We start from the raw sequence: 24,928 nt of genomic DNA on the forward strand, positions 1-24,928 counted from the left end.
AAAAAACAAACAGGGGCGCCTGGGTGGCGCAGTCGGTTAAGCGTCCGACTTCAGCCAGGTCACGATCTCGCGGTCCGTGAGTTCGAGCCCCGCATCAGGCTCTGGGCTGATGGCTCAGAGCCTGGAGCCTGTTTCCGATTCTGTGTCTCCCTCTCTCTCTGCCCCTCCCCCGTTCATGCTCTGTCTCTCTCTGTCCCAAAAATAAATAAACGTTGAAAAAAAAATTAAAAAAAAAAAACAAACAAACAAGGAGGGCAGTGTGACTGGATAAGAATGAGCCAGGAAGAGAAAGATTAAGTTAGAGAGAAGTGGGAAGTGACAATGTTTATTCCAGCTAAGTGTTGATACTCAGAAGAATAAGATTTATCTAAGACCCCATTGCCTGCGTTAGGAGATTGGTTAGCAAAAGGGTGGCTTTATTGATTTTTTCTGTATGTATTCTAATCAGAAGGGTTGATTAATGTAGGACATGAATTGAATTTGCTGTATCTGTAATTTAATTTGTTCCACATATGTTCAGAGTGTCGTGTGTACACTGATGTCATGCATGCAGTCTTTAGAATCTTAAATGTGTTGCAGAGCCTTACATACCAATGTCTCTTGAAATTACTGTTAGGGTACTTTTCTTTTGTTGCTTGCCAGAATCACAAGAAAGGAGAACATTTTCCTTTTTTTTTAAATTAAATTTAATTTGTTTATTAAAAATATTTTTTGGGGGCGCCTGGGTGGCTCAGTCGGTTGAGCGTCCGACTTCGCTCAGGTCATGATCTCACGGTCCGTGAGTTCGAGCCCCGCATCAGGCTCTGTGCTGACAGCTCAGAGCCTGGAGCCTGCTTCAGATTCTGTGTCTCCCTCTCTCTCTGGCCCTCCCCCTGTTCATGCTCTGTCTCTCTCTGTCTCAAAAATAAATAAATGTTAAAAAAAAAATTTTTTTTTTAAATATTTTTTGATGTTTATTTACTCTTTTTAAAAAATTTTTTTTAATGTTTTATTTATATTTGAGAAAGAGACAGAGCATGAGTGGGGAAGGGGCAGAGAGAGACGGAGACAGAATCTGAAGCAAGCTCCAGGCTCTGAGCTGTCAGCACAGAGCCCGATGTGGGTCTTGAACTCATGAACCACAAGATCATGACCTGAGCTGAAGTCAGATGCTTAACCGACTGAGCCACCCAGGCATCCCTGATGTTTATTTACTCTTGAAGGAGAGAGATAGAACATGAGTGGGGGAGGGGCAGAGAGAGAGAGGGAGACACAGAATCCAAAGCAGGCTTCAGGCTCTGAGCTGTCAGCACAGAGCCGGATGAGGGACTCAAACTCATGATCTGTGAGATCATGACCTGGGTGGAGTTGGTTGCCCAACCGACTGAGCCACCCAGGCGCCCCTTAATTTTATTATTTATTTATTGATTGATTGATTTTTTTTTAATAAAAAATTTTTTTTTTAATTTTTTAATCTTTTTTAAATTTTAGTTTTAAGTAATCTTTACACCCAACATAGGGCTTGAACTTACAACCCCAAGATCAAGAGTCACATGTTGTACTGACTGAGCCAGCCAGGTGCCCCTTATACAACTTTTTCATGGGGACTGGTTCTTGTCCTAGTTTTATGCTCCCCTCTTTCTTGATAGTCTGTAAGGGTATATATTTTTTTTTTTTCAACGTTTATTTATTTTTGGGACAGAGAGAGACAGAGCATGAACGGGGGAGGGGCAGAGAGAGAGGGAGACACAGAATCGGAAACCGGCTCCAGGCTCCGAGCCATCAGCCCAGAGCCCGACGCGGGGCTCGAACTCACGGACTGCGAGATCGTGACCTGGCTGAAGTCGGACGCTTAACCGACTGCGCCACCCAGGCGCCCCTGTAAGGGTATATTAACGTTAGGAAATTAAAACTTGTATGTAGTGAGTTTCTGTGATAACGTTAGGGGCAAAAGGTGGTAGTTTAGTATGCTGAAAAGCTTTCAGGTGACTATTAATTCCCCTAAATTCTGAATTATTCTTTGACCTAACAAATATTTATTGTATGCCAGTTGCTGGTGGATGGAATAAACAATAAGATGGACATGGTTGCAGCTTGGGAGGTGGGGTGGGGGATAGGACAGACAAATGTAAACTAAAGAACTTTGAGGGAAAAGCCTAGAATGCTTTGAAAGTTGGGGTGCCTGGGTAGCTCAGTTGGTTAAGTGTCTGACTTCAGCTCAGGTCATGATCTCACGGTTCATGGGTTTGAGCCCCATGTCGGGCTCTGTGCTCACAGCTCAGAGCCTGGATCCCGCTTTGGATTCTGTGTCTCCCTCTTTCTCTGCCCCTCCCCCGGCTTGCACATGTCTCTCTCAAAAATAAATAAACAGTAAAAATTTTTTTAAAAGGTATATATTTTTAAAAAGGTGTATATATACATGATGGAATATTACTCAGCTATTAAAAAGGATGAAATGTTGGGGCACCTGGGTGGCTCAGTTGGTTAAACATCCAACTTCCACTCAGGTCATGGTCTTTTGGTGGTTCACGTGTTCAGGCCCTACATCAGGCTTTGTACTGACAGCTCAGAACCTGGAGCTTGCTTCGGATTCTGTGTCTCCCTCTTTCTCTCTCTTTCTCTCTCCCTTTCTCTCTCTTCCTCTCTCCCTCCCCCACACTCCCACTCGCACTTGGTCTCTGTCTCTCAAAAGTAAATACAAACATTAAAAAAATTTAAAAAAGAATGAAATCTTGCCATTTGCAACAACATGGGTGGACCTAGAGGATATAGTGCTAAGTGAGATAAGTCAAAGAAAGACAAATACCATATGATTTCACTCATGTGGAATTTAAAGAAACAAAAAAAAGGTAGATGAGCAAAAAAAGACTCTTTTCTTTTAGATGTTTATTTTTGAGAGAGAGAGAGAGAGAGAGAGAGATAGCGCATGTCTGTAGAGGAGGGGGTGGGGAGAGACAATTCCAAGCAGGCTCCACGTTCAGCTCAGCTCAGAGCCTGGCTTAGGGCTCTATCCCACGACTATGAGATCAGGACCTGAGCTGAAATCAGGAGTTGGATGCTTAACAGACTGAACCACCCAAGTGCCTCCCAAAAAACAGACTCTTAAATGCAAACAACAAACTAGTGGTTGCCAGAGGGGAGGTGGGGAGGTGGGTGGGGGGATTAAGAGTACACTTACTTTGGGGCGCCTGGGTGGCTCAGTTGGTTGAGCGTCTGACTTCGGCTCAGGTCTGGTCTCGCGGTCCATGAGTTTGAGCCCCGTGTCGGGCTCTGTGCTGACAGCTCAGAGCCTGGAGCCTGTTTCAGATTCTGTGTCCCCCTCTCTCTCTGACCCTCCCCCATTCATGCTCTGTCTCTCTCTGTCTCAAAAATAAATAAACGTTAAAAAAAAAAAAAAAAAGAGTACACTTACTTTGATGAGCCCAGAGGAATATTTATAATTGTTGAACCATTATATCATACACCTGAAACTAATATAACATTATGGTAATTATACTTGAATTAAAAAATTAAAAAAAATGTTTTTTCAGTGTAGAAAGCTGTCAAAAACCTGAAATAGAGTGTTAGATCCATTACTATGTAAAGTTACATTTCTAATAAGCCTACAAAGGAAAGGTGCTTGTTGCCAGGAGACATTATAATAAGGGAATATGATTTAACTAGTGAGATTAGGGAAGAAACACTTTCCTGAAGAAGAGATGTTTGAACTGTAAGAGTAAAAATGAGTAGGAGGGGCGCCTGGGTGGCTCAATCTATTAAGCGTCTGACTCTTGATATCCGTTCCGGTCTTGATCTCACAGTTGGGTTAGAGAATTGCAGCCTCACATCAGGCTCTGTGCTGACAGTGTGGAGCCTGCTTAGGATTCTCGTTTTCTCTGTCCCTCTCCCACTTGCTGGCTGCACTCTGGCTGTGCTCTCTCTCTCTCAAAAATAAATAAATAAAAACTTAAAAGAAAGGATAAGTAGGAATTCAGTAGGTGAAGAGGAGGAAAGAACATTACAAAGGGAATAAACTGTGTAAAGACCCTGTTGCCAGAGTGGAGGGACAGAAAGAAGAGCAAGGATAGGTGTGACATAAACTGATGGTGAAAAACTAGGTAAGGCCATGCTGTGCTGGGCCATGAGTTTGTGTGAGATAGCAAGCCTGTGCGAGGGGGTGTGGGGGGGCAGAGGAAGAGAGAATCTTAAGCAGCCTTCCTGACTGGAGCTGAAATCAAGATATCAAGAGTCAGAGGCTTAACTTTAACCAACTCAGCCACCCAGGCACCCTAGTGGTTTTTGTTTTTAATCCTCTGAGTAAAGATTTGAACAGGTGGGGGGCGCCTGGGTGGCGCAGTCGGTTAAGCGTCTGACTTCAGCCAGGTCACGATCTCTCGGTCCGGGAGTTCGAGCCCCGCGTCAGGCTCTGGGCTGATGGCAGAGCCTGGAGCCTGTTTCCGATTCTGTGTCTCCCTCTCTTCTCTGCCCCTCCCCCATTCATGCTCTGTCTCTCTCTGTCCGAAAAATAAATAAACGTTGAAAAAAAAAATTAAAAAAAAAAATAAAAAAAATAAAAAGATTTGAACAGGTGGGCATAGGAGAAGGAAGACATAATGAGATTTGTGTTTAGGAGATGATCTCTGAAAGGTGGAAAAGGGAAATTGTAAGAGTTGATTTCGTGTGGCCAAGTAGGAGGTTGTTTTAGCTATCCAAGTTAATTTGTATTGGGCTGATACCTGTGAAGATAGGGAGGAATAGATGGATTTGAGAGGTATTTAGCAGGTAAAAATCCTCATGACTGTTGATTTTGGGGGATATGAGAGGAGTATAGAACTAGCAAGTGATGCCTAAGATTCTGACTTACATAACTTTGTTTAGGTGAATGCGCCTTATAAAAAACAATGGAAAATACAGAGTGATAAAAAGAAAATACAAATCAGTTGCCACTGAGATATACACTAAAATATTTTTTTAGGGACGCCTGGATGGCTCAGTTGGTTAAGCGTCCGACTTCGGCTCAGGCCATGATCTCTCAGTTCGTGGGTTTGAGCCCCACGTCGGGCTCCGTGCTGACAGCTCAGAGCCTGGAGCCTGCTTTGGATTCTGTGTCTCCCTCTCTCTCTGTCCTTCCCCCACTCATGCTCTGTCTCTGTCTTTCAAAAATAAACAAGCATAAAAAAATTATTTTTTCAAATTACCAACTGCACAATTTACTAAACCACTACAATGGCTTTTCTTCCAGTGTTTGTCTTGCAATATAAATGCATTAACTTTTTTTCCCTTTTTGTAATCTGGAAGAAGACAAAATTGTTTTTATTTGGTTTTTAGCTACCTAGGACTGACAAGACTGAAATTTATAAAATAGAAAGTGTATTTTGAAACATTAGTGACTTTATGGTGTACTACCAAATATTCAGTCCATACAAGAACACTGTAAAAAGTACCTCTATTACTTCTTGGCTGTAGATTATACTGCCTTCTACCCCTTTGATGCTTTCAAAAGAATAGTTTCCGGTTTTCTTCCCATGGTTTAAAAAAAAAAAAAATCATGTTGCATACATTTTTCAAACTGTGATAAAATATACATAACATAAAAGTTAACCATTTTTAAGTGTAGTATTCAGTGGCATTAAGTGCATTCAGTGTTGTGTAACCATCACCACTGTCCATTTCTAGAAGTTTTTCCTCATCCTAAACAGAAACCGTGTACCCACTAAGTAATAATTCAACATTCCTACCTCCCTCCCAAACCCTGGTAACCTCTATTCTGCTCTCTATATGAATTTGCCTATTCTTGCTACTATAAGTGGGGAAATACAACGTTTGTCTTTTTTGTATGTGGCTTGTTTCCCTTACATAATGTTTTTAAGGTTCATCCATGTTGTAGGGTGTATCAGAAATTTATTCCTTTTTATGACTGAATAATATTCCATTGTATGTATGTACCACATTTGGTTTATCCATTTATGGACATTTGGGATTGTTTCTACCTTTCAGCCGTTAGGAATAATGCTGCTGTGAACACTGATGTGCAAATATCTCTTTGAATCCATGCTTTCACTTTTCTTGGGTATATGCTTAGGAGGGGAGTTGCTGGATCATGTGGCAATTCTACTTTTTAAAGAACCGTCAAACTTTCCACAGCAGTTGTACACATTCCTCCCTGCAGTGCGTGAAGGCTCCAGTTTCCTAACATCCTCACCAACGTTTATCTTTTTTTTTCTTTTTTTTTTTTTTTAACTTTTTAAAAGTTTATTTATTTTAGAGAGAGAGTGCGAGCAGGGGAGGGTCAGAGAGAGAGAGGGAGACACAGAATCTGAAGCAGGTTCCAAGCTGTCAGCACAGAGCCCGATGTGGGGCTTGAACTCATGAACCATGAGGTCGTGACCTGAGCCAAAGTCCAACGCTTAACTAACTGAGCCACCCAGGCACCCCTCTTTTTTTTCCTTTTTAATAATAGTTATCCTAATGGGTATGAAGTGATACTGTGGTTTTGATTTGCATTTCCCTAATGATTCATGGTGATGTTAAGCATCTTTTCATATGCTTATTTGTTGTGTACATTTAAAAAATGTAACTTCTACTTTCTCAGTTGATTAGCAGAAATATGTTGGCTATAACTGTTGACTTGGCAACCACAGCTTTTTCCCATTAATTTTTTTTTAAACTAAATATGCTGACTTTTTTCCTTTTTTTTTTCTTTTTAAAGATGGCTCTGAGTAAATCAATGCATGCAAGGAATAGATACAAGGACAAACCTCCTGACTTTGCGTATCTGGCATCCAAATATCCAGATTTTAAGCAGCATGTTCAGATAAATCTGAATGGAAGAGTGAGGTAGGTAACAGATGAAGAATTCTTGATAACTGTATTATTCTAGTGTAATCTGAAAGGACACAAGTGTAGTGGAAAGCATACTGGGCCAATACTATACCTGAATGCTAATCCTAGATTTTTCCTTAAATTTCTCATCTGATCTTGGACAAATCACTTAACCTGTCTGGGTTGCATCTTTTTAAACTGTAAAATGAGAGGATTGGACCAAATACTTTTAAGTTTCTTTCTGGCTTTAAGAAAACTTGATCTCTGAATTATTGCTTACCCAACAGAGATTTCAGAGTAAGTGCAGAAACCTTGAGATTGTGCTCTAAAACTTGGTGCTGATGAGGGTCTAGAGTCCTTATTTTAAGTGTATGTTTATTTTGATGTAGTAGAGAAATCATCAGGCATCAAAACTGATTTCACAGATACTTAGGATGTCATCAAATTTAAAGTTAAATTTGGTAAAAATGTTGATTTTAAAAATTAAGGAAATAATATGAGTACTTAGGGAAATAGCAAAATTATGGTGATGGTTTGGGAATAACTGATGTGTATGTTATACCTTTGAGAAGGAAATATTTCACTGCATTCCTAAACTCTATGGGAGTTATAGACTAGAAATTCCAAGCCTTCTTGGGGACAGGTGTGGTGATTCAACTGGGGAGGAGGAAGAGCAGGATTGTGGAGAAAAGGGAAGGTAAGGAATAATAGGATAATAGGGCCTGAGACATTTTGATGACTTCTTCTACTAGCAGTCTCTTTATGGCTTTAAAAATGGAAGCCCTAGGGCAGGACTTAACCTGAAGGCCGAGATACCCTAGAAATCTTATAAAAGATTAAAAATAATGTATATTTATGCTCATTTTTCTGGGAGATAATTCTTAGTTTCTATTAGATTCTGAAAGCAATCAAGGCCCCCTTCAACAATACACAAAGGTTGAGATCAAATACCCTAGAACTATGGTTTCCAAGCTTTTTTTGTCACTCAGTTAAAAGTTGAGGACCACCCCATATATGAGGACCACCCCATATATGAATGCTTGTACAATTTACTGTGTTACTATATTAAGCACATTAGACAACATAATATGAAATAGAAATAAAAAACATTTAAATAAGAGTTCCAGTATTTTCTTTACATGCTTTAAAGAATTATTTTTGGCATCTTACTGTGGAGATGGTCTAGAGAGATTGAGGTAGTATTTCTCTTGGTGTAGATCATCTCTACCATCGTGCTTAAATCTTCATTTCATAGTTATATATGTGGATGTTTTATTTGTGCATGCAGCTTTAGGACAGATACAGTTTTTTTATTCTTGGTTTCCTGTGTGTTCCTATCATTGTACTTAATTACTTAACAAAATGTCTGTTGATTAACCATTTTGTGCTAAATTCTTGGGAAAGCCATAATAAAGAAGAAAGACAGTGACTTCGCATTTGGAGTTTACACACTAGCAGGGGAAGTGGACAAATAAACACATTTGGTGTGGCAGAATCTGTGGGATGTATGGTAGAATCACATAGAAGGGAGACCCAACTGTGACTTTGGGACTTAGAGAATGATTTGAAACAAAAGTGGTGTCATGGTTGTGCTGAAGAATGACTAGGAGTTAGCCGGATAGAAGAGTGTTACAAGTAGAGGGAACAGTATGTGCAGAGCACTAAGCAGTAGGGGAACTGGAAAAGCAGAGTGTGCCTGAGATATAGTGGACAGATGAGTCTGGAGATGATTATGCTTGTAGTACTTTACAAGGCCCACTTAGGAGTTTGGAATTTATTTTAAGGACATGCATCAAGGGTTCTTGTATCTTCAGAGCTACCCACCCCCATCCTTATCCACTAACATTTATCAACGTTTATTTATTTTTGGGACAGAGAGAGACAGAGCATGAACGGGGGAGGGGCAGAGAGAGAGGGAGACACAGAATCGGAAACAGGCTCCAGGCTCTGAGCCATCAGCCCAGAGCCTGATGCGGGGCTCGAACTCACGGACCGCGAGATCGTGACCTGGCTGAAGTCGGACGCTTAACCGACTGCGCCACCCAGGCGCCCCCACTAACATTTAAAAGTAGAGGAATAACATGTTCAGAATTGTGTTTAGACAGAAGTAGTCTAGGAGCATTGCGGAGGATAGGTTGCAGGGGAAATTAAGATTGGAGGTATAGGGAGGTAAGTAGGAAATGGTTTCAGTAATCCAGATTGGACATTGGTGGCCTAACTAGGTAGAGGCAGGAGGGATAGAAATCACTGATGAATTTGAGAAAAATTCATGAATAGAATGAGCAGAATGTGGTAGAAATTAAGGAGTGTGAGCCAGGTGTGGTGCTTAGGATTCTAATTTAGCAAGAGGCTAGGTGGTAGTACCTGGTTTATTGAGTTAGGGATCAAGGGGGAATGAGCTTGTTTTTGGGGAGATGAGATTTTCGGTTTGGGTTATATGCAATCTGAGAAAGCTGTGGGATATTCAAGTAGGGTTATTTAGTAGGCAATTGAAAATGGAAGTCAGAAGAGCAGGACAAAGCAGTGATACGGGTGATGTTAGTAGAGGCCTTGGGTCTTTGAACTGAATCCTGAAGACTGAATAGAAGGGGGAAGGAGGGGCACCTGGGTGGCTCAGTCAGTTGAGTGTCTGACTTCGGTTAGCTGTCTGAGTTTGAGCCCTGCATCAGGCTCTGTGCTGACAGCTCAGAGCCTAAAGCCTGCTTTGGATTCTGTGTCTCCCTCTCTTTGTCCCTCCCCCATTCGTGCTCTGTCTTAAAAATAAACAAACATTAAAAAAAAAAAAAAGGTGGGGGAAAGAATTCCAAGTACAGAGAACAGAATTTTGTTAAGGGTGTGGAAAGTTTGGAGAATTGCACGTAGGTGGGGCTGAAGTGGACATAGGATAGCAGGTTGGGGAGTAACAAGATGAAAAAAAGAACAGGTCATGAAGAGCCTGTCATAGCATGCAAATTAACTTGGTTGCTCAGACACAGAGGAACCAGAGGAGGATTTTTAAGATGGCTTAAGATTTATAGTTTTTAAAATAATAGCTCAGAGAAGACCAGACAGATTTGTTATTACAGCATATCTGAATGTATTAAAGGTGCCTGGCAAGTAATAGACATGCAAAAAATTTATTGAATTCATGAGAGTTAATTCCTCTGTAAAATCTAACTCTGTGCCATTTACAAATGGCAAACTTACTTTTTCTCTAAGTTTGTATTTAAATTCCAGCTAGTTAACATACAGTGGAATATTAGTTTCGCTGTAGAATTTAGTGATTTATCATTTACATACACCTGGTGCTCATCACAAGTGCCTTCCTTAATACCCATCACCTGTTTTTTGTTATTGTTTTTGGTGCAAATAGATGATTTTATTAAAGCACAGGGACAGACCTATGGGCAGAAAGAACTGCCTACTCATCACCTGTCTAACCCATTGCCTACCCCTCCTCCTCCCCCTGTCCACCTCACAAGTGACCTACTTAAATTATGGATTAATGGAAAATTAAAGGGATGAACAAAAATTTTCTAGGCAAATGAGAGTTCCCCCAAATTAGAAAAAGTAAAACAGAAGATAAGAAAGCATCAAATTGGAAAAAAAGGACTAGTTTATGTTAATAAAAACGATAATTTTCATTGAAAGTTAAAAAAAATGAAGGTCACCTGGGTGGCTCAGTTGGTTAAGCATCCAGCTTTGGCCCACATCATGATGTCATGGTTTGTGGGTTCGAGCTTCACATTGGGCTCTGTGCTGACAGCTCAGAGCCTGGAGCCTGCTTCGAATTCTGTGTCTCCCTCTCTCTCTGCTCCTCCCCCACTCATTCTCATTCTCTCTCTCTCTCTCTCTCTCTCTCTCTCTCTCTCTGTCTTTCTCAAAAATAAAAAAACGAAGGCTTCAGCATTTTGAAAAATATAACAAATATCTTTTAATAAGTGTTTAACATGGGGCACCTGGGTGACTGTCAGTTGAGCATCCAACTCGATTTTAGCTCAGGGCACGATCCCAGCGTCGTGGGACTGAGCCCCAAATTGAGCTCCATGCTGCGCATGGATCCTGCTTGAGATTCATTCTCTCTCTCTCCCCCTGCCTCTCTCCCTTTCTCTCTCCCCCCCCCCCCCACTTGTGAGCTGTGAGAGCGCTCTCTAAAAAAATTAAAAAGTGTTTAACATAATTTGGAGACACTTTTCCTTGTATTTCTAACCAAGTAGACAAAAGTAAACAGGGAAATAACCTTAGGGACTTTCAGAGGATTCACAAATGCCTTGAAAACAATTAGATAAAAATACTTGAGTTGGAGGCACGTCTGGCTGGCTCAGTCTCTAGGCTATTGATCTTAGGGTCATGAGTGGAAGTCCCATGCTGGCCGTAGAGCTTACTTTAAAAAACAAACAAAAAAAAAATGGTATATTTTTTTTCTTGAGGAGATAGGGTTCAAAACTTTGACCTGTAATTTAGAACTTCACTTTTAAAAAGGGTCATTGACCCAAAAACCATTAAGTACTGCTGATAGGAAGTCTAAACAATACACTCAATAAATTTGATTTAATTATATGTTTCGAACTTTTAAAAATTTTTTTATTAAAAAAAATTTTTTTAACACTTATTCATTATTGAGAGACAGAGGGAGACAGAGCATGAGCAGGGGAGGGGCAGAGAATGGGGGAGACACAGAATCTGAAGCAGGCTCCAGGCTCTGAGCTGTCAGCACAGAGCCCGACACGGGGCTTGAACTCTCAAATCGAGAGATCATGAGCTGAGCTGAAGTTGGACACTCAACTGACTGAGCCACCCAGGCGCCCCTGTTTTGAACTTTTAAAAAAATATTTTTATTTATTTTTGAGAGAGCACAAACAGGGGAGGGGTAGAGAGAGAGGGACAGATGATCAGAAAAGCAGGCTCTGCGCTGATAGTGGTGAGCCCAATGTGGGGCTCGAACTCAACGAACTGTGAGATCATGACCTGAGCCGAAGTCGGACACTCAGCCAACTGAGGCACCCAAGTGCCCTTATGTTTTGAATTTTTAACCTATAAACATGAATGCATGTTTTTTTTTTAAGTTTTATATATTCAAGTAATCTCTACACCCCACAAAGAGCTCAAACTCATGACCCTGAGATCAAAATTTGCAAGGTCTACTGAGCCAGTGAGGCACCCCATATTTGCTCACCTCTTAAGCAGGGTGTGTGTGGTATGGAGAGGGGGTATTTCTGAGTCAGTCACTCTAGGGACTGGTCTTGAGGTGCCACTTAGCAGCTCTGGAGGTTTTAGATAATTAACTTCACGGAGACTGAATTTCCTCATCTAAAGAACACAGGGATAAAAAGACATATTTTGGTATTTGTAATAAGGGTTAGTGATAATGCATGTGAAGTGACACATTATAAACACTTAGCAAATGATAGGTACCCTTATTTTTGTTACGCTTGGTGTAATTGATAAGGTGACGAGGCTTTCTAGTGTAATCTCCCTTTCTATTTTTCTTCTCTGCATCCATCACTGCCTTGTAATCATGTCTGACCTTTGCAATTAGATTTTAGTTTGTACTTTTTCACAATAACCAGCCCCTTGGGGATATGCAACTGAGTTGAGCCCTGTCAGTTGAGTTTGGTTAGAGTGTGACACTTAACTGATTTGTTTTTAAGCCAAAGAGCCAGCATTGAAGGGTTTTGTCATACTTTATAACAGTACATATTTAACCTCTTGGTGAAGATCTAATGAATAGAAACCAAGTCAGAAAATTAGGTTGGGAGGCTTTAGCCTTTGTTGTTGTTACATGAGGTTCAGTCCTACAGTGTTAGAATGATTGTTATTTCAACCATTGGTCACAGAATGTATCCTTCCAAACTCCATCTATAATGGTAATATTGTATTCATTAGTAGCAGAGCAGGAGTTATTCTGAGGAAATCGGACATGGACTTGTTGACAATAGGCTATTTTGTGAAGCTGGATGTGTTAAACAACAAAGACTGATCGAATAAATTACTAATTTCCGCGTGAGAGCTAATTTTAGTTCTTGTGATCTCAGAAACGAGAATGAAAAAAGATCTTGCCTGTGTTCAGGAATTTTTAATGTCCCAGGGTGCTACAGTGACCTAGATATTTAACCAGTAAAGCTGAATGACTAGACTTTGTCCTACAAAAGGATTTCTAACGCTCAGAGTAGTGTCTGTGTTTTCTTAGAGGTAAGAGAATGAACACTTGTCTTGCTAACAAAGTGTAAGAATCAGCTCTTTGTTGTTTTTTTCCGTTTCTTTAATTAGAATAATCTCTGCTTGATATCTTGTACATTTTGGTGATTAGGATGTAATTTCTTATTAATAAATTATATACTCTAGTCCATCAAGGTGAATATATGTATATTTTTTAACAACAAGAATTGTTGATATAAATAACAACTCTGTTTGAAGGCACTAAGAAAACATTAATTATAATGCTGTTTCCCTTGCTCCGAGTGTTTTATAAAGCTATGTAATTAATGCTTCAGCTGTAGTACTGTCTTTTGTGATTGCTGTCACCGTGGGAAATAATCCTAGTTTGGTTTCCAACAGAATTGTCCCTCTTTCATGGGAAAGTATTCTGAAACCATGGGCCTGTTTTCCTTTTTTGAAAAGAGGATTTTGTTTTTTATTTTTTTATTTGTTAAAAAAATTTTTTTTAATGTTTGTGTGTGTGACAGAGAGAGTGAGCAAGCGAGCAGCAGAGGGGCAGAGAGAGACAGAGACACAGAATCCAAAGCAGTCTCCAGGCTCTGAGCTGTCAGCACAGAGCCTGATGCAGGGCTAGAACTCACGAGCTGTGAAATCAAGACCTGAGCTGAAGTCAGACACTCAACCTGCTCAGCTACCCAGGCACCCCTGGTTTTTGTTTTTGTTTTTAATTATACAGACATTATAGAACGCTTAATGGAAAATTATAGAAATATATCCATAAATGTAACTACATTTATGATGGTAATGTTGCAAACATAAAATAAAAAGTCACAGTTTTTACACCCCCAGAAGATGTAAGTACTTTATGTGTCTTTCTAAGTCTTTGTCCTTATACATACATAGTATTTTTTGTGATTGTAATTTTGATAGATACAATAATAGGACTTTTTTTTTTACCCCCACTTGACATTATAAGCATTTTGCATATAGTTAGAATTCTAACACTGCTGTGAAAATTATTTTATGTAAAATGTATTCAGATAAAAGAAAAATAATGAAGAGAATGAAGGTGTGTATCTACCCTATTCACCCCACCCACCATTTCCACATCCAGGAGTGGCTTTTACACTTCCAGAGTTTTCTATGCATATACATACATGGGATCTTTTTTGTTTGCTTTTTGTCTTTTATACAAGAATGCGGTCATAATGTACATATGTGATTTTATTCAAAGTTGTGTTTTTGTTTTTGTTTTTTTAATATATCAAGGAACCCTCTTCATAAAAGCACAGCCCATTCTTCTTTAATGACTACAGAGTATTCTCTTGTGTGGAGGTATTGTAGTTTATTCATCCAACTCCTTAATGATTACTTTTAGATTGTTCCTAAATTCTGTAATACAAAACAAATCTATTTAAGGATCTCTTACTACTGACTTTTTTTAAGTTTATTTATTTTGAGAGAAAGGGTGGGGGAGGGGCAGAGAGAGGGAGAGACTCCCAAGCAGGCTTCATGCTGTCAGCACAGAGCTTGATGCAGGGCTCCATCTCACGAACTGTGATATCATGACCTGGGCTGGTACGAAGAGTTGGACGCTGAACCAACTGAGCCACCCAGGTGCCCCTTACTACTGAATTTTTTAAAAGCTTTTTTTTTTTTCTTTAAGTGAATTTAGGGTAAGTCACTGGGGTTTGCTTAGAAAATTGCAATACTTTTAACGGTACTTGGAAGGCCAGAGAGGTGTTTGGATGACTGGATTTTTCTTTCCTGTCATCTGCTTCTTGGCTAGCACAGAGATCTGCATTTAAGAGATCAATATGAGGGGCGCCTGGGTGACTCAGTGGTTTGAGCGTGAGTGTCTGACTTCAGCTCAGGTCATGATCTCACAGTTTGTGAGTTTGAGCCCCACATCAGGCTGTCTGCTGTCTGTCACACAGAGCCCGCTTTAGAGCCTTTGTCCCCCATGCTCTCTGCCCTTGCCCCACTCACACTGTCTCTCAAAAATGAATAAACATTTAATAAAAAAAAAGAGAGGTCAATTTGATCAGGGTAGTTTCTTAACATTTTGCAAGTAGGATTTGGGTTCTTTGGTTAGCCTAAGGTTGTCAGTAATGGTCATTTCCACTGTTTCAGGATCTTTATTTTTTTATGTTACTGTCTAATTGCTTATTTGACCCATGAGATGTTAAAATAAAAAAATTAAATCAGTTGTGGATAACTGTGAATTGGTGGAAAACACAGCAAAAGACCATGGGTCTGCTTTTGGTTTTGTTGGACAAATGTTGTTATTCATGATTCTATTAGTATTATTATTACTATATTCTAATCAGAGCTGTCCTTTGGATCCCATACTCTCCTCTCATCCCAGGAACCTTAGTCTGGTTTTCCTTTTCCTAATGACTTAATCTCTCTCTGTCACCTAGCTTCTTCTCTTTAACTTTTTGGAAATTTGAGATATCATTCACATACTATAAAATCATTTTAAAATGTATGGTTGTGTTCTTCTTAGTATGTTCGCAGGGTTGTGCAAGCATCACCACTAATTCCAGAACATTTTTGTCACCCCCGAAATAAACCTATTCAGCAGTCACTCCCAACTCCTCTCTCTCTTCAGCCCTTGGCAACCACTAATCTCCTTTCTTTCTCTACATATTTGCATGTTTTGGACATTTCATATAAATGGGATCATAATATGTGGTCTTTGTGACTTTCCATTGACTTTTAAACATGTTTAAATCTTTAATTTAAAAATTATTAATAAAATCTCTCCATCAACCCTCTCACTTCCACTGCCCTATCTCACTTCTCCCTTGCACAACTCACTTGTCTTTTGCACAACTCACCTTCTTGAAGAATTGTCTGATTTTACAGTCTTCATTTTTTCCCACACTATACTTAACCTTCAGCTTGTTCTGTGGTGGTTTCTGATTCCACCACTATCAAAGCAGCTCTTGAAAAGGTCTCCATTGATCTGTTGTCATTAAATGCAGTTTTGGTTTTCAGTTGACTTCTGAGAAGCAGGTTACTCTGCCCATGCTGTCCTTCATGGACACCCTCTTTCCTTGGCTTCCTGGGCACCACACTTTATTCCACCCTTTCTGTATCCTTGCATAGCTTCCTTTGTAATGATTATATCTACAACCATTAAAGGGGACTTCAAGGCTTAATGCAGGGTTCTCTTTGCTTCTGATTTTGTATTTTCCCCTTAAGAATTCTCATCACTCATCTCTCACTTGTTTGTGTGCATTTCACTTATTCTTTTGTTTCCCCAGACCAATTTTCTGGGCTCTGTACCTGGAGATCACTGCTTACTCACTATCTCTGCTTAGATGTCTCAGATTCAGCTCAGATTTATGATATTTCTCCTAAAAGTCATTCTCTGTCAGAGTTCACAGTTTTAGAGAATGGCACTGTCTGTCCTGTTAACAAGCCAGAACCTGAGAGGACATCTATGAGTACTTGTCCGTCACCAAATCTTGTTAAGTTTCCCCTTCTGAAAATATCTTCATTCTTTTCATTTTCCCCAAGCTTTGCCACTGCCACCTTTATCCAGCCTCTTAAGTCAGATAAAGGAATCACTTTCTAACTGGTGTCTCTGCCTTCCACTTTGGTCTGTCTGTGTTTCATACCAGATGTAGGTCCTTAGCATAGATTATAATTTTCTTGGTGTGATGAATAGGTTTTAGTGTTGCTTTCAGTAGAGTCCCAGATTAGATGATAAAATGATATTGTTGCCCTAATTATAAGGCCCTGCATAATCTGGTTCCTATCTTCCTGTTTAGCCTCATCTGAAACTATACATGCTTACCTTGCCCTCCCCATTCTAGACACCATGGCTGTCTCAGTATCTGGAATGCCCCATGAATTCAGAAAGAAGCTTTTTATTTTGATGAGGTCCCAGTAGTCCATTTTTGCTTTTGTTTCCCTCGCCTCTGGAGACATGTTGAGTAAGAAGTTGCTGCGGCCAAGGTCAAAGTGGTTTTTGCCTGCTTTCTCCTCGAGGATTTTGATGGCTTCCTGTCTTAAATTCAGGTCTTCCATCCATTTTGAGTTTCTTTTTGTGTATGGTGTAAGAAGTGGTCCAGGTTCATTCTTTTGCATGTTGCTGTCCAGTTTTCCCATCACCGCTTGCTGAAGAGACTGTCTTTATTCCATTGGATATTCTTTCCTGCTTTGTCAAAGATTAGTTGGCCATATGTTTGTGGGTCCATTTCTGGGTTCTCTGTTCTGTTCCATTGATCTGAGTGTCTCTTCTTGTGCCAGTACCATACTGCTTGATGATTACAGCTTTGTAATACAGTTTGAAGTCCGGGATTGTGATGCCTCCTGCGTTGGTTTTCTTTTTCAAGATTGCTTTGGCTATTCGGGGTCTTTTCTGGTTCCATACAAATTTTAGGATTGTTTGTTCTAGCTCTGTGAAGAATGCTGGTGTTATTTTGATAGGGATTGCATTGAATATGTAGACTGCTTTGGGTAGTATTGACATTTCAACAGTATTTGTTCTTCCTATCCAGGAGCCTGGAATATTTTTCCATTTTTTTGTGTCTTCTTCAATTTCTTTCATAAGCTTTCTATAGTTTTCAGTGTATAGATTTTTCACCTCTTTGGTTAGATTTATTCCTAGGTATTTTATGGTTTTTGGTGCAATTGTAAATGGGATCGATTCCTTGATTTCTCTTTCTGTTGCTTCATTGTTGGTTTGTAGGAATGCAACCGATTTCTGTGCATTGATTTTATATCCTGCAACTTTGCCGAATTCATGAATCAGTTCTAGAAGTTCTCTGGTGGACTTTTCTGACCTTTCTAAGGTTCCACTAATTACACAGGTTCCTCAGCACCTTGTACCTATCTTTTACAGCATTTGTCAGAGTGACAATTTTACATGTGTTTGGGTGCTTCTTGGATGAATACCTACCCTTTACCACACTATCACCTTCATGAAGGGAGAGATGATGTCTGTATTTGCAAGTCTCTGGCATTTTGTACAATGCCTACTACATAGTTGATACATGATAAATATCTGTTGAATGAATACAGGAATGAATCCCCACTGTCACAACTTCTTAAAAATTCTAACCTATTTCGTATAAGTTAGCTGAGCAAAGTAGTGTTCAAAGAAAGTGAAACTTTTTTTTTTGAAGATTTAAAGTAATCTTTAAACCCAACATGTGGGTCAAATTCACATCCCTGAGATTGAGAGTCCCACGCCTCACTGACTGGGGTAGTCAGGCACCCTGAGAGTGAAACTTTTTTTTTTAATGTTTATTTATTTTGAGAGACAGAGAGAGAGCGAGCAGGGGAGGGGCAGAGAGAATCCCAAGCAGGCTTCGCACTGCACCATCAGCGCAGAGCCTGACGTGGGGCTTGATCTCATGAAGTGCGAGACCATGACCTGAGCGGAAATCAAGAGCTGGACACTCAACCAACGTAGCCACCCAGAGAGTAAAACATTTTTATACTTCATCTTTAAAAGTATAAGGTGGGGGTGCCTGGATGGTTCAGTCAGTTGAGCATCCGACTTCAACTCGGGTCATGATCTCGTGGTTCATGGGTTCAGGCCCCACATCAGGCTTGCTGCTGTCAGTGCAGATTCTCTGTCCTTCTCCCACTTGTACTCTCTTCCTCTCTCTCAAAACAAAAAATGAAAAAAACAAAAAGCATTAAAAGTATAAGGTAACCAAGTATTTCAGCTTTTTTTATAATTCTACTGTTTACAGTATGGGGTGCAACCTGTCAGCCTGTGAATTTTGTAAGGCTTGCAGTTGTTTCTTGCCCACATAGATTTTAAGAATCAGGAAAATTTCATATAAAATTATGGGTTGTTGGTTTCCTTTGAAAATTTTAGAGATCTGGCAAAACCGGACTGACAAACTTGACATTAATTATCTGGAACTACATGGTAATCATACCCTTTGAATTGGCTTTTTGTGTCATCTGGTGTAATGCTACTAAAAGTGTGGTTATTGAACTAGCTGCTCAGCCACAAACTATTTGCCACAGAGATAAGCTACAAACAGAGATAAGCACCTTATGCTACATGTCTGTTTAGCAGACATTTCTTTGGTTGAATGACTTTCTTCAGTATACTGATTTACAGGCATGCACAAGCTCCATATCTTGTTAGGGACTGGCATTTTGAGTAGTACCTTGTAAGTATTTGAGTTTGCAATCCCTGATTTTCATAATTTTATTTAAAGTGCCAGTGCAAAGTAACACTCAGAAGTTGTAGGGTAGTAACTATGTCAGGATGTACTTCACTTCTGTTAACGCTGTTCAAGGTAATACTGTTCCAAGTTTATTTAAAAAAAAATTTTTTTTTTTAGTGTTTACTTTTGAGAGAGAGGGAGTGAGTGAGTGAGTGAGTGAGTGAGTGCAGGGCAGAGAGAGGGAGGCACAGAATCCGAAGCAGGCTCCATGCTTTGAGCTGTCAGCACAGAGCCCGATGCAGGACTCAAACTCACAAGCCACGAGATCATGACCTGAGCCAAAGTCGGACACTTAACCGACTGAGCCACCCAGGTGCCCCCATTCCAAGTTTATTTACAAGGTATCTAGGCTATTAAGTTTCTTTGATAGAAAAATTGGTAATTTTACATTTCAGATTTTTAGGCTTTGAACATAGGTATTATATTGGGATATAATTCTGTTTGTGTGTTTAGCAGTGAAGCTTGATAGATTGGGCAACTGTTATAGAATAAAGAATATGAATTCATTTGAATGCCTTAGTCTGGTACTCAGATGTGAACGTCTTTCCATGTGTATTTTGAGAGAGAGAGAGACAGCGTGAGCAGGGAAGGGACAGAGAGGTAGACACAGAATCCAAAGCAAGCTCCAGGCTCTGAGCTGCCAGCACAGAGCCCGACATGGGGCTCGAACCCACAAACTGTGAGATCATGATCTAAGCCAAAGTCAGATAGATGCTTAATTGACTGAGCCACGCAGGCACCCCACCCACATGTAAAAATTCGATTCCCATTCTCTGTTACTGAGGGAAATGGAGTTGGCCCATCTTTTCACACACTTGATGGGTTTCACAGGAGTAAAATCCAATATTCTTTTTAGAATTAAAAGTAAAGTTTTTATAGATTTAAAACCCCCTTTTTTATGCTACATCATTTATCTTGTTGAATCTGAGATTGTACTGCTTTTATTTGAAGAAATACAAAGGTAATGAAAGTTCTTTTTTAACGAATTAATTTCTTAGTAATCTCTGTATCTCTGCACCCAGTTTAGGGCTTGAACTCACAACCTTGAGATCAAGAGTCTACCATCTGAGCCAGCCCAGAACCCCCATTGTGTGTGTGTGTGTGTGTGTGTGTGTGTGTGTTAATGTTGTGTGATTGAGTGAAGCAGAAATGTGTTCATCATCGCTTGCTTATAGATTCTCTTTTATCGGCCCCACAAATTACAAAACTAATATATATCTATTTAGATGTCTAGGAGTAGACTTAATACTTAATTCCCCTTTAAATACACGTAATATATTTTAATGACACTTTTTTTGCTCGCATATATTTATACAATAAACTTCTACTTCCACTGTTTTGTGGAAACTGGTCTTTAAAATTTCAAAAATCCCCACCTAAATGTGAAGGGGTAATTATTTTTTAAATTACTATCCGCTTGGGATGCTTGGCTGGCTGTCAGCAAAGCATGCAGACTTTTGATCTTGGGGTTGTCAGTTTGAGCCCCAAGTTGGAGTAGAGTTTACTTTAAAAAGGCAGGGGACAGGAGGTAGAAATTAGCCATTCTCCCGACTTTGCTGTGGCATTTTGTATTTTTGACGGTTCCTGCACAGTCACTGCTGTTTCTCATTCAGTGCTTTTTATCCTTCTTCTAAATTGATGGTGATCTAGTGTAAGGTAATACCTGCTGTTTTCTCTTTTACTTTCACTTAAACTTTTACTTTCAATCTTTGGATCACTATGTTTTTTTTGGTTTTTTTTTGTTTTTTATGTTTGTTTATTTTTGAGAGACAGAGTGCAAGTGGGGGAGGGGCAGAGAGAGAGAGGGAGACACAGAATCTTAAACAGGCTCCAGGTTCTGAGCTGGCAGCACAGAGCCCGATGCGTGGCTTGAACTCAGGAACTGAGATCAGGACCCGAGCCGAAGTCAGATGCTTAACTGACTGAGACACCCATGTGCCCCTGGATCACTGTGTTTTGGCATAGTCTTTGTTTACAGCATAGTTTTTTGGTTTTGTCTTTATGATCTAACCTGAGAGTTTTAGAATAGATTTGACCCATTTACATTTATTTTATATTGTGCTTTGTTTTGGTTGCTTCTTTTTTTTTTCCTTTACTCTGTGTGATTTGGCTTTCATCTCCCTTTTCTTTACCACTTGATTTTATTCGATTATATTGTTTCTCTTAATTTTTCTAGTGTTTATATTCTTAAATGTATACCTTATATCTCTGCTACCTACTTTATCAGTTTTGGATGAAATCTTCTGACCCATGTTGAGGAAATAATGTACTTAATTACCTCTTCCTTTTCCCCTCCTTAATTTTAATTGTGTGTACATGTCCTGTTGTGTGGCCACAGTTCACAGGTGTTTTAATCTTAGTTCTCCAGTTAAAATAGCTTCACTGCTCACTGCTAGTCTATTGCTATAGTTTGTCTGTTGGTTGTTGAATTTTTCCATTAGGGATTTTTTTTTTTTTTTCACAAAGGGATCGTGGAAACCTATGTTCCTTGAGTTCTTATGTGCTTAAAAACATTTATCTGTTGTCATTATACTTGAAATACAATTTTGCTGAGTATAAAATTGTTAGGTAACATTCTTTTCCTCTAAGGGCTTTGTAGTCTGTGTCCTTTTGTTTTCTGCTATTAAATAGTGCTGTTGCGTGGAAGTCTGAAGTCAGTCTTTTTTTTTTTTTTAAGATTTTATTTTGGGGCATCTGGGTGGCTCAGTCACTTAAGCATCTGACTCTTGGTTTTGGCTCAGGTCATGATCTTGCAGTTTGTGAGTTCGAGACCCTACCGGGGTCTGCTTGGGATTCTCTGTCTCCCTCTCTCTCTGCTCCTTCTGTGCTCTCGTCATCCTCCCAAAGTAAATAAACTTTTAAAAACGATTTTATTTTATTTTTTAAATATTTATTATTTTTGAGAGAGAGAAAATGTGCAAGCAAGGGAGGGGCAGAGAGAGAGGAAGATAAAGGATCTGAAGCAGGCTCTGTACTGACAGCAGAGAGACCAGTGTAGGGCTCAAACTCGTGAATTGTGAGATCATGACCTGAGCTGAAGTTGGATGCTTAAGCGACTGAGCCACCCAGGTGCCCCTATTTATTTTTGAGAGAGAGAGAGAGAGAGAGAGAAGGAGAGAGAGAGGAGGGAGGGAGAGAGGGAGAGAGAGAATCCCAAGCAGGCTCTGTGGTGTCAGTGCAGAGCCAGACTCAGGGCTTAATGTAATGAACTGCAAGATCATAACTCAACCTGAAACCAAGAGTTGGACACTTAACTGACTGAGCCACCCAGGTGCCCCTACTTACTAATTTTTTAAGTTCATTTATTTATTTTGAGAGAAAGAAGGAGAGAACACATGTGTGCAAGTGTGGGAGGGGCATACATAGAAAGAGGGAGAGAGAGAATCCCAAGCAGGCTCCACACCTGTAGCACAAAAGCCTGACACAGGACTCAAAACTCACAAACCGTGAGATCATGACCTGAGCCAAAACCAAGAGTCGGACTCTTAACCAACTGAGCCATCCAGGTGCCCCTAAAGATTTTATTTTTTAGTAATCTTTATGTCCATTGTGGGCTCAAACTCAAGAAATCTGAGATCAAGAGTCGCATATGTCACCAACTGTACCAGCCAGGTGTTCCCTGAAGCCATTTTTTTCTTTTTACCCTGTTGCCCTTCTTCCCCCAGTAGGTGGTTTAACTTTTTTGCCAAGGTGTAAAAACGATTTTTTTCTTTTAATCCTTAAAGTCTAGTAACTTTTTTGGTACATGTGTTAGTATTGCTAATTCTGAATTGGTTTTTCAGTATTGCTAATTCTGAATTGCTAATTCACTGAAGATTCAGTGAATCTTCTTGTGGGGGCAGGGGATTATTTTGAATAATTTCTTTGTTTTCCTCCTTTGGTTTTCTTATTCAGGAAGACCAATTAAGTGTATGAGGGGTCTCTGTTATCTGCTTCTCCCGTATTTTTTTTTTTTTCTAATTTTTTAACTTCTTGTTCATTTCATTTGTTTATTCTGATATAGTTAACTACTGTAAAATTCCCCCTCTGTACTGTATAAATCAGTGGTTTTTAGTTTTTAGTTGTGGACAGTATTGTGTCATCATCCCCACGATCTCATTCCTCAATTCCATTTCATTTTTGTGTGCTTTTTTCAGTCTTGTTTTCTTTGTCCTGTTTTGTCCTTCTTATGCATCACTGAAGCCTATGATGTTAATTTGTCCCATCCATGATTAGTGGTGTTAACTTTGATCACTTGTTTAAGGTGGTATCCATCAGATTTCTTCATTACAGAGTTACTGTTTTCTCCTTTGTAATTGATAATTTGTGGGGAAGTACCTTGAGACCATGTAAATATTCTGTTTCTCATTGAACTTTGTACTATTTTTAGCATCCATTGATGATCTAAAAAAAATTTTTTTTAATGTTTATTTTTGAGAGAGAGAGAGGCAGAGTTGACTGGGGGAGCAGTAGAGAAAGGGGGAGACAGAATCTGAAGCAGGCTCTAGGCTCTGAGCTGTCAGCACAGAGTCTGATGTGGGGCTCGAACACACGAATGGTGAGACCATGACCTGAGTGCTCCCCCCGGCTTCTTAAAAAAATTTTTAACGTTATTTTTTTGAGAGAGAGCATGGGTGGGGGAGGAGCATAGAGAGAGAGGGAGTCACAGAATCTGAAGCAGGCTCCAGGCTCTGAGCTGTCAGCACAGAGCCCGATGCAGGGCTCAAACTCACAAATGGTGAGATCATGACCTGAGCCGAAGTCAGACGTCTAACTGACTGAGCCACCCAAGTGCTCTGAGCCCCCCTCTCCCCACTTCAAAAAAATTTTTTTAATGTTTGTTTACTTTTGAGAGAGACAGAATGTGAGTGGGGGAGGGGCAGAGAGAGGGAGCCACTGATGATTCTTAGTTGAAACATTAGCATTGTGATTGCCAAGTATAATTTTCTACTCCTTCATTACTTCTACACATTTGGTAATTATTCTATTGTAAATAAAAGCTGTCCTTTCTCCCCCATTTATTTATCTATTTGTGTAAGTATAGACTCATGTATATTTTTCTTTTACTCTGGGGATATAATCCCTTGATGGCATTCTTCATTCAGATTGTCCCAGATTTGGTCAGTGGGTGCCCCCTTAACTGGCCCATGTCCTTGTGACTTTCCTCATCTTTGAGTATGTCCTATTTTCTGATACAACGAAATGTTCTAGGTTTATCTTATATTTTCTCCTACTTCAAACCTGGAATAGCCATTCAGCTAAGGAACTCTGATTCCTTTTAGTGGGAATGGTATTTGGAAACTAAGATCTGGAACACTAGTTATGCTCATTGCTTCTAGGTTCTGATTATATCTCTTGAGATTCCCCTATAGCCATCTTCTTTAGATTATATTAAAGTTCCATTTTTTTAAATTGAGGTATAATTGACATATACCCGTTTTAGGTATATAATCTAATGATTCAATATTTGTATATGTTAAAAATGAACACATTGGAGTGCCTGGGTGGCTCAGTTAAACGTACCCTTGGTTGCGGCTCATGTCATGATCTCGCGGTGTATGAGTTTGAGCCCCGCATGGGGCTCTGCACTGACAGTGGGGAGCCTGCTTGGAATTCTCTCTCCCCCCCCACACCCTGCCCCTACCCTCCTTCCTCTTTCAAACAAATAAGTAAGCTTACATTCTTTTTAATGAACACATTAAGTCTGCTTAATATCTGTCATCATATAGTCACATTTGTTTTCTTGTGATGAGAATTTTTTTTTAAGTTTACTTATTTTTGAGAGAAAGGCAGAGAGAGTGAGTGAGAGGAGGAGGGACAGAGAG

General features: G+C 39.8%; 1 protein-coding gene across 2 annotated transcripts in view; it reads left to right on the forward strand.

Moving 5' to 3' along the window:
- METTL16 (methyltransferase like 16) overlaps positions 1 to 24,928 on the forward strand; it is a 71,605-nt gene that overhangs the window by 1,482 nt on the left and 45,195 nt on the right. For both annotated transcript variants that reach the window (XM_030296027.2, XM_030296026.1), the window contains exon 2: positions 6,668 to 6,795. In XM_030296027.2, coding sequence (XP_030151887.1) covers positions 6,668 to 6,795 — 128 coding nt within the window. The remainder of the gene's footprint in view (positions 1 to 6,667; positions 6,796 to 24,928) is intronic.

The sequence above is a fragment of the Lynx canadensis genome, chromosome E1 (genome assembly GCF_007474595.2).
Source record: "Lynx canadensis isolate LIC74 chromosome E1, mLynCan4.pri.v2, whole genome shotgun sequence".
In the NCBI taxonomy this organism is placed as follows: Eukaryota; Metazoa; Chordata; class Mammalia; order Carnivora; family Felidae; genus Lynx; species Lynx canadensis.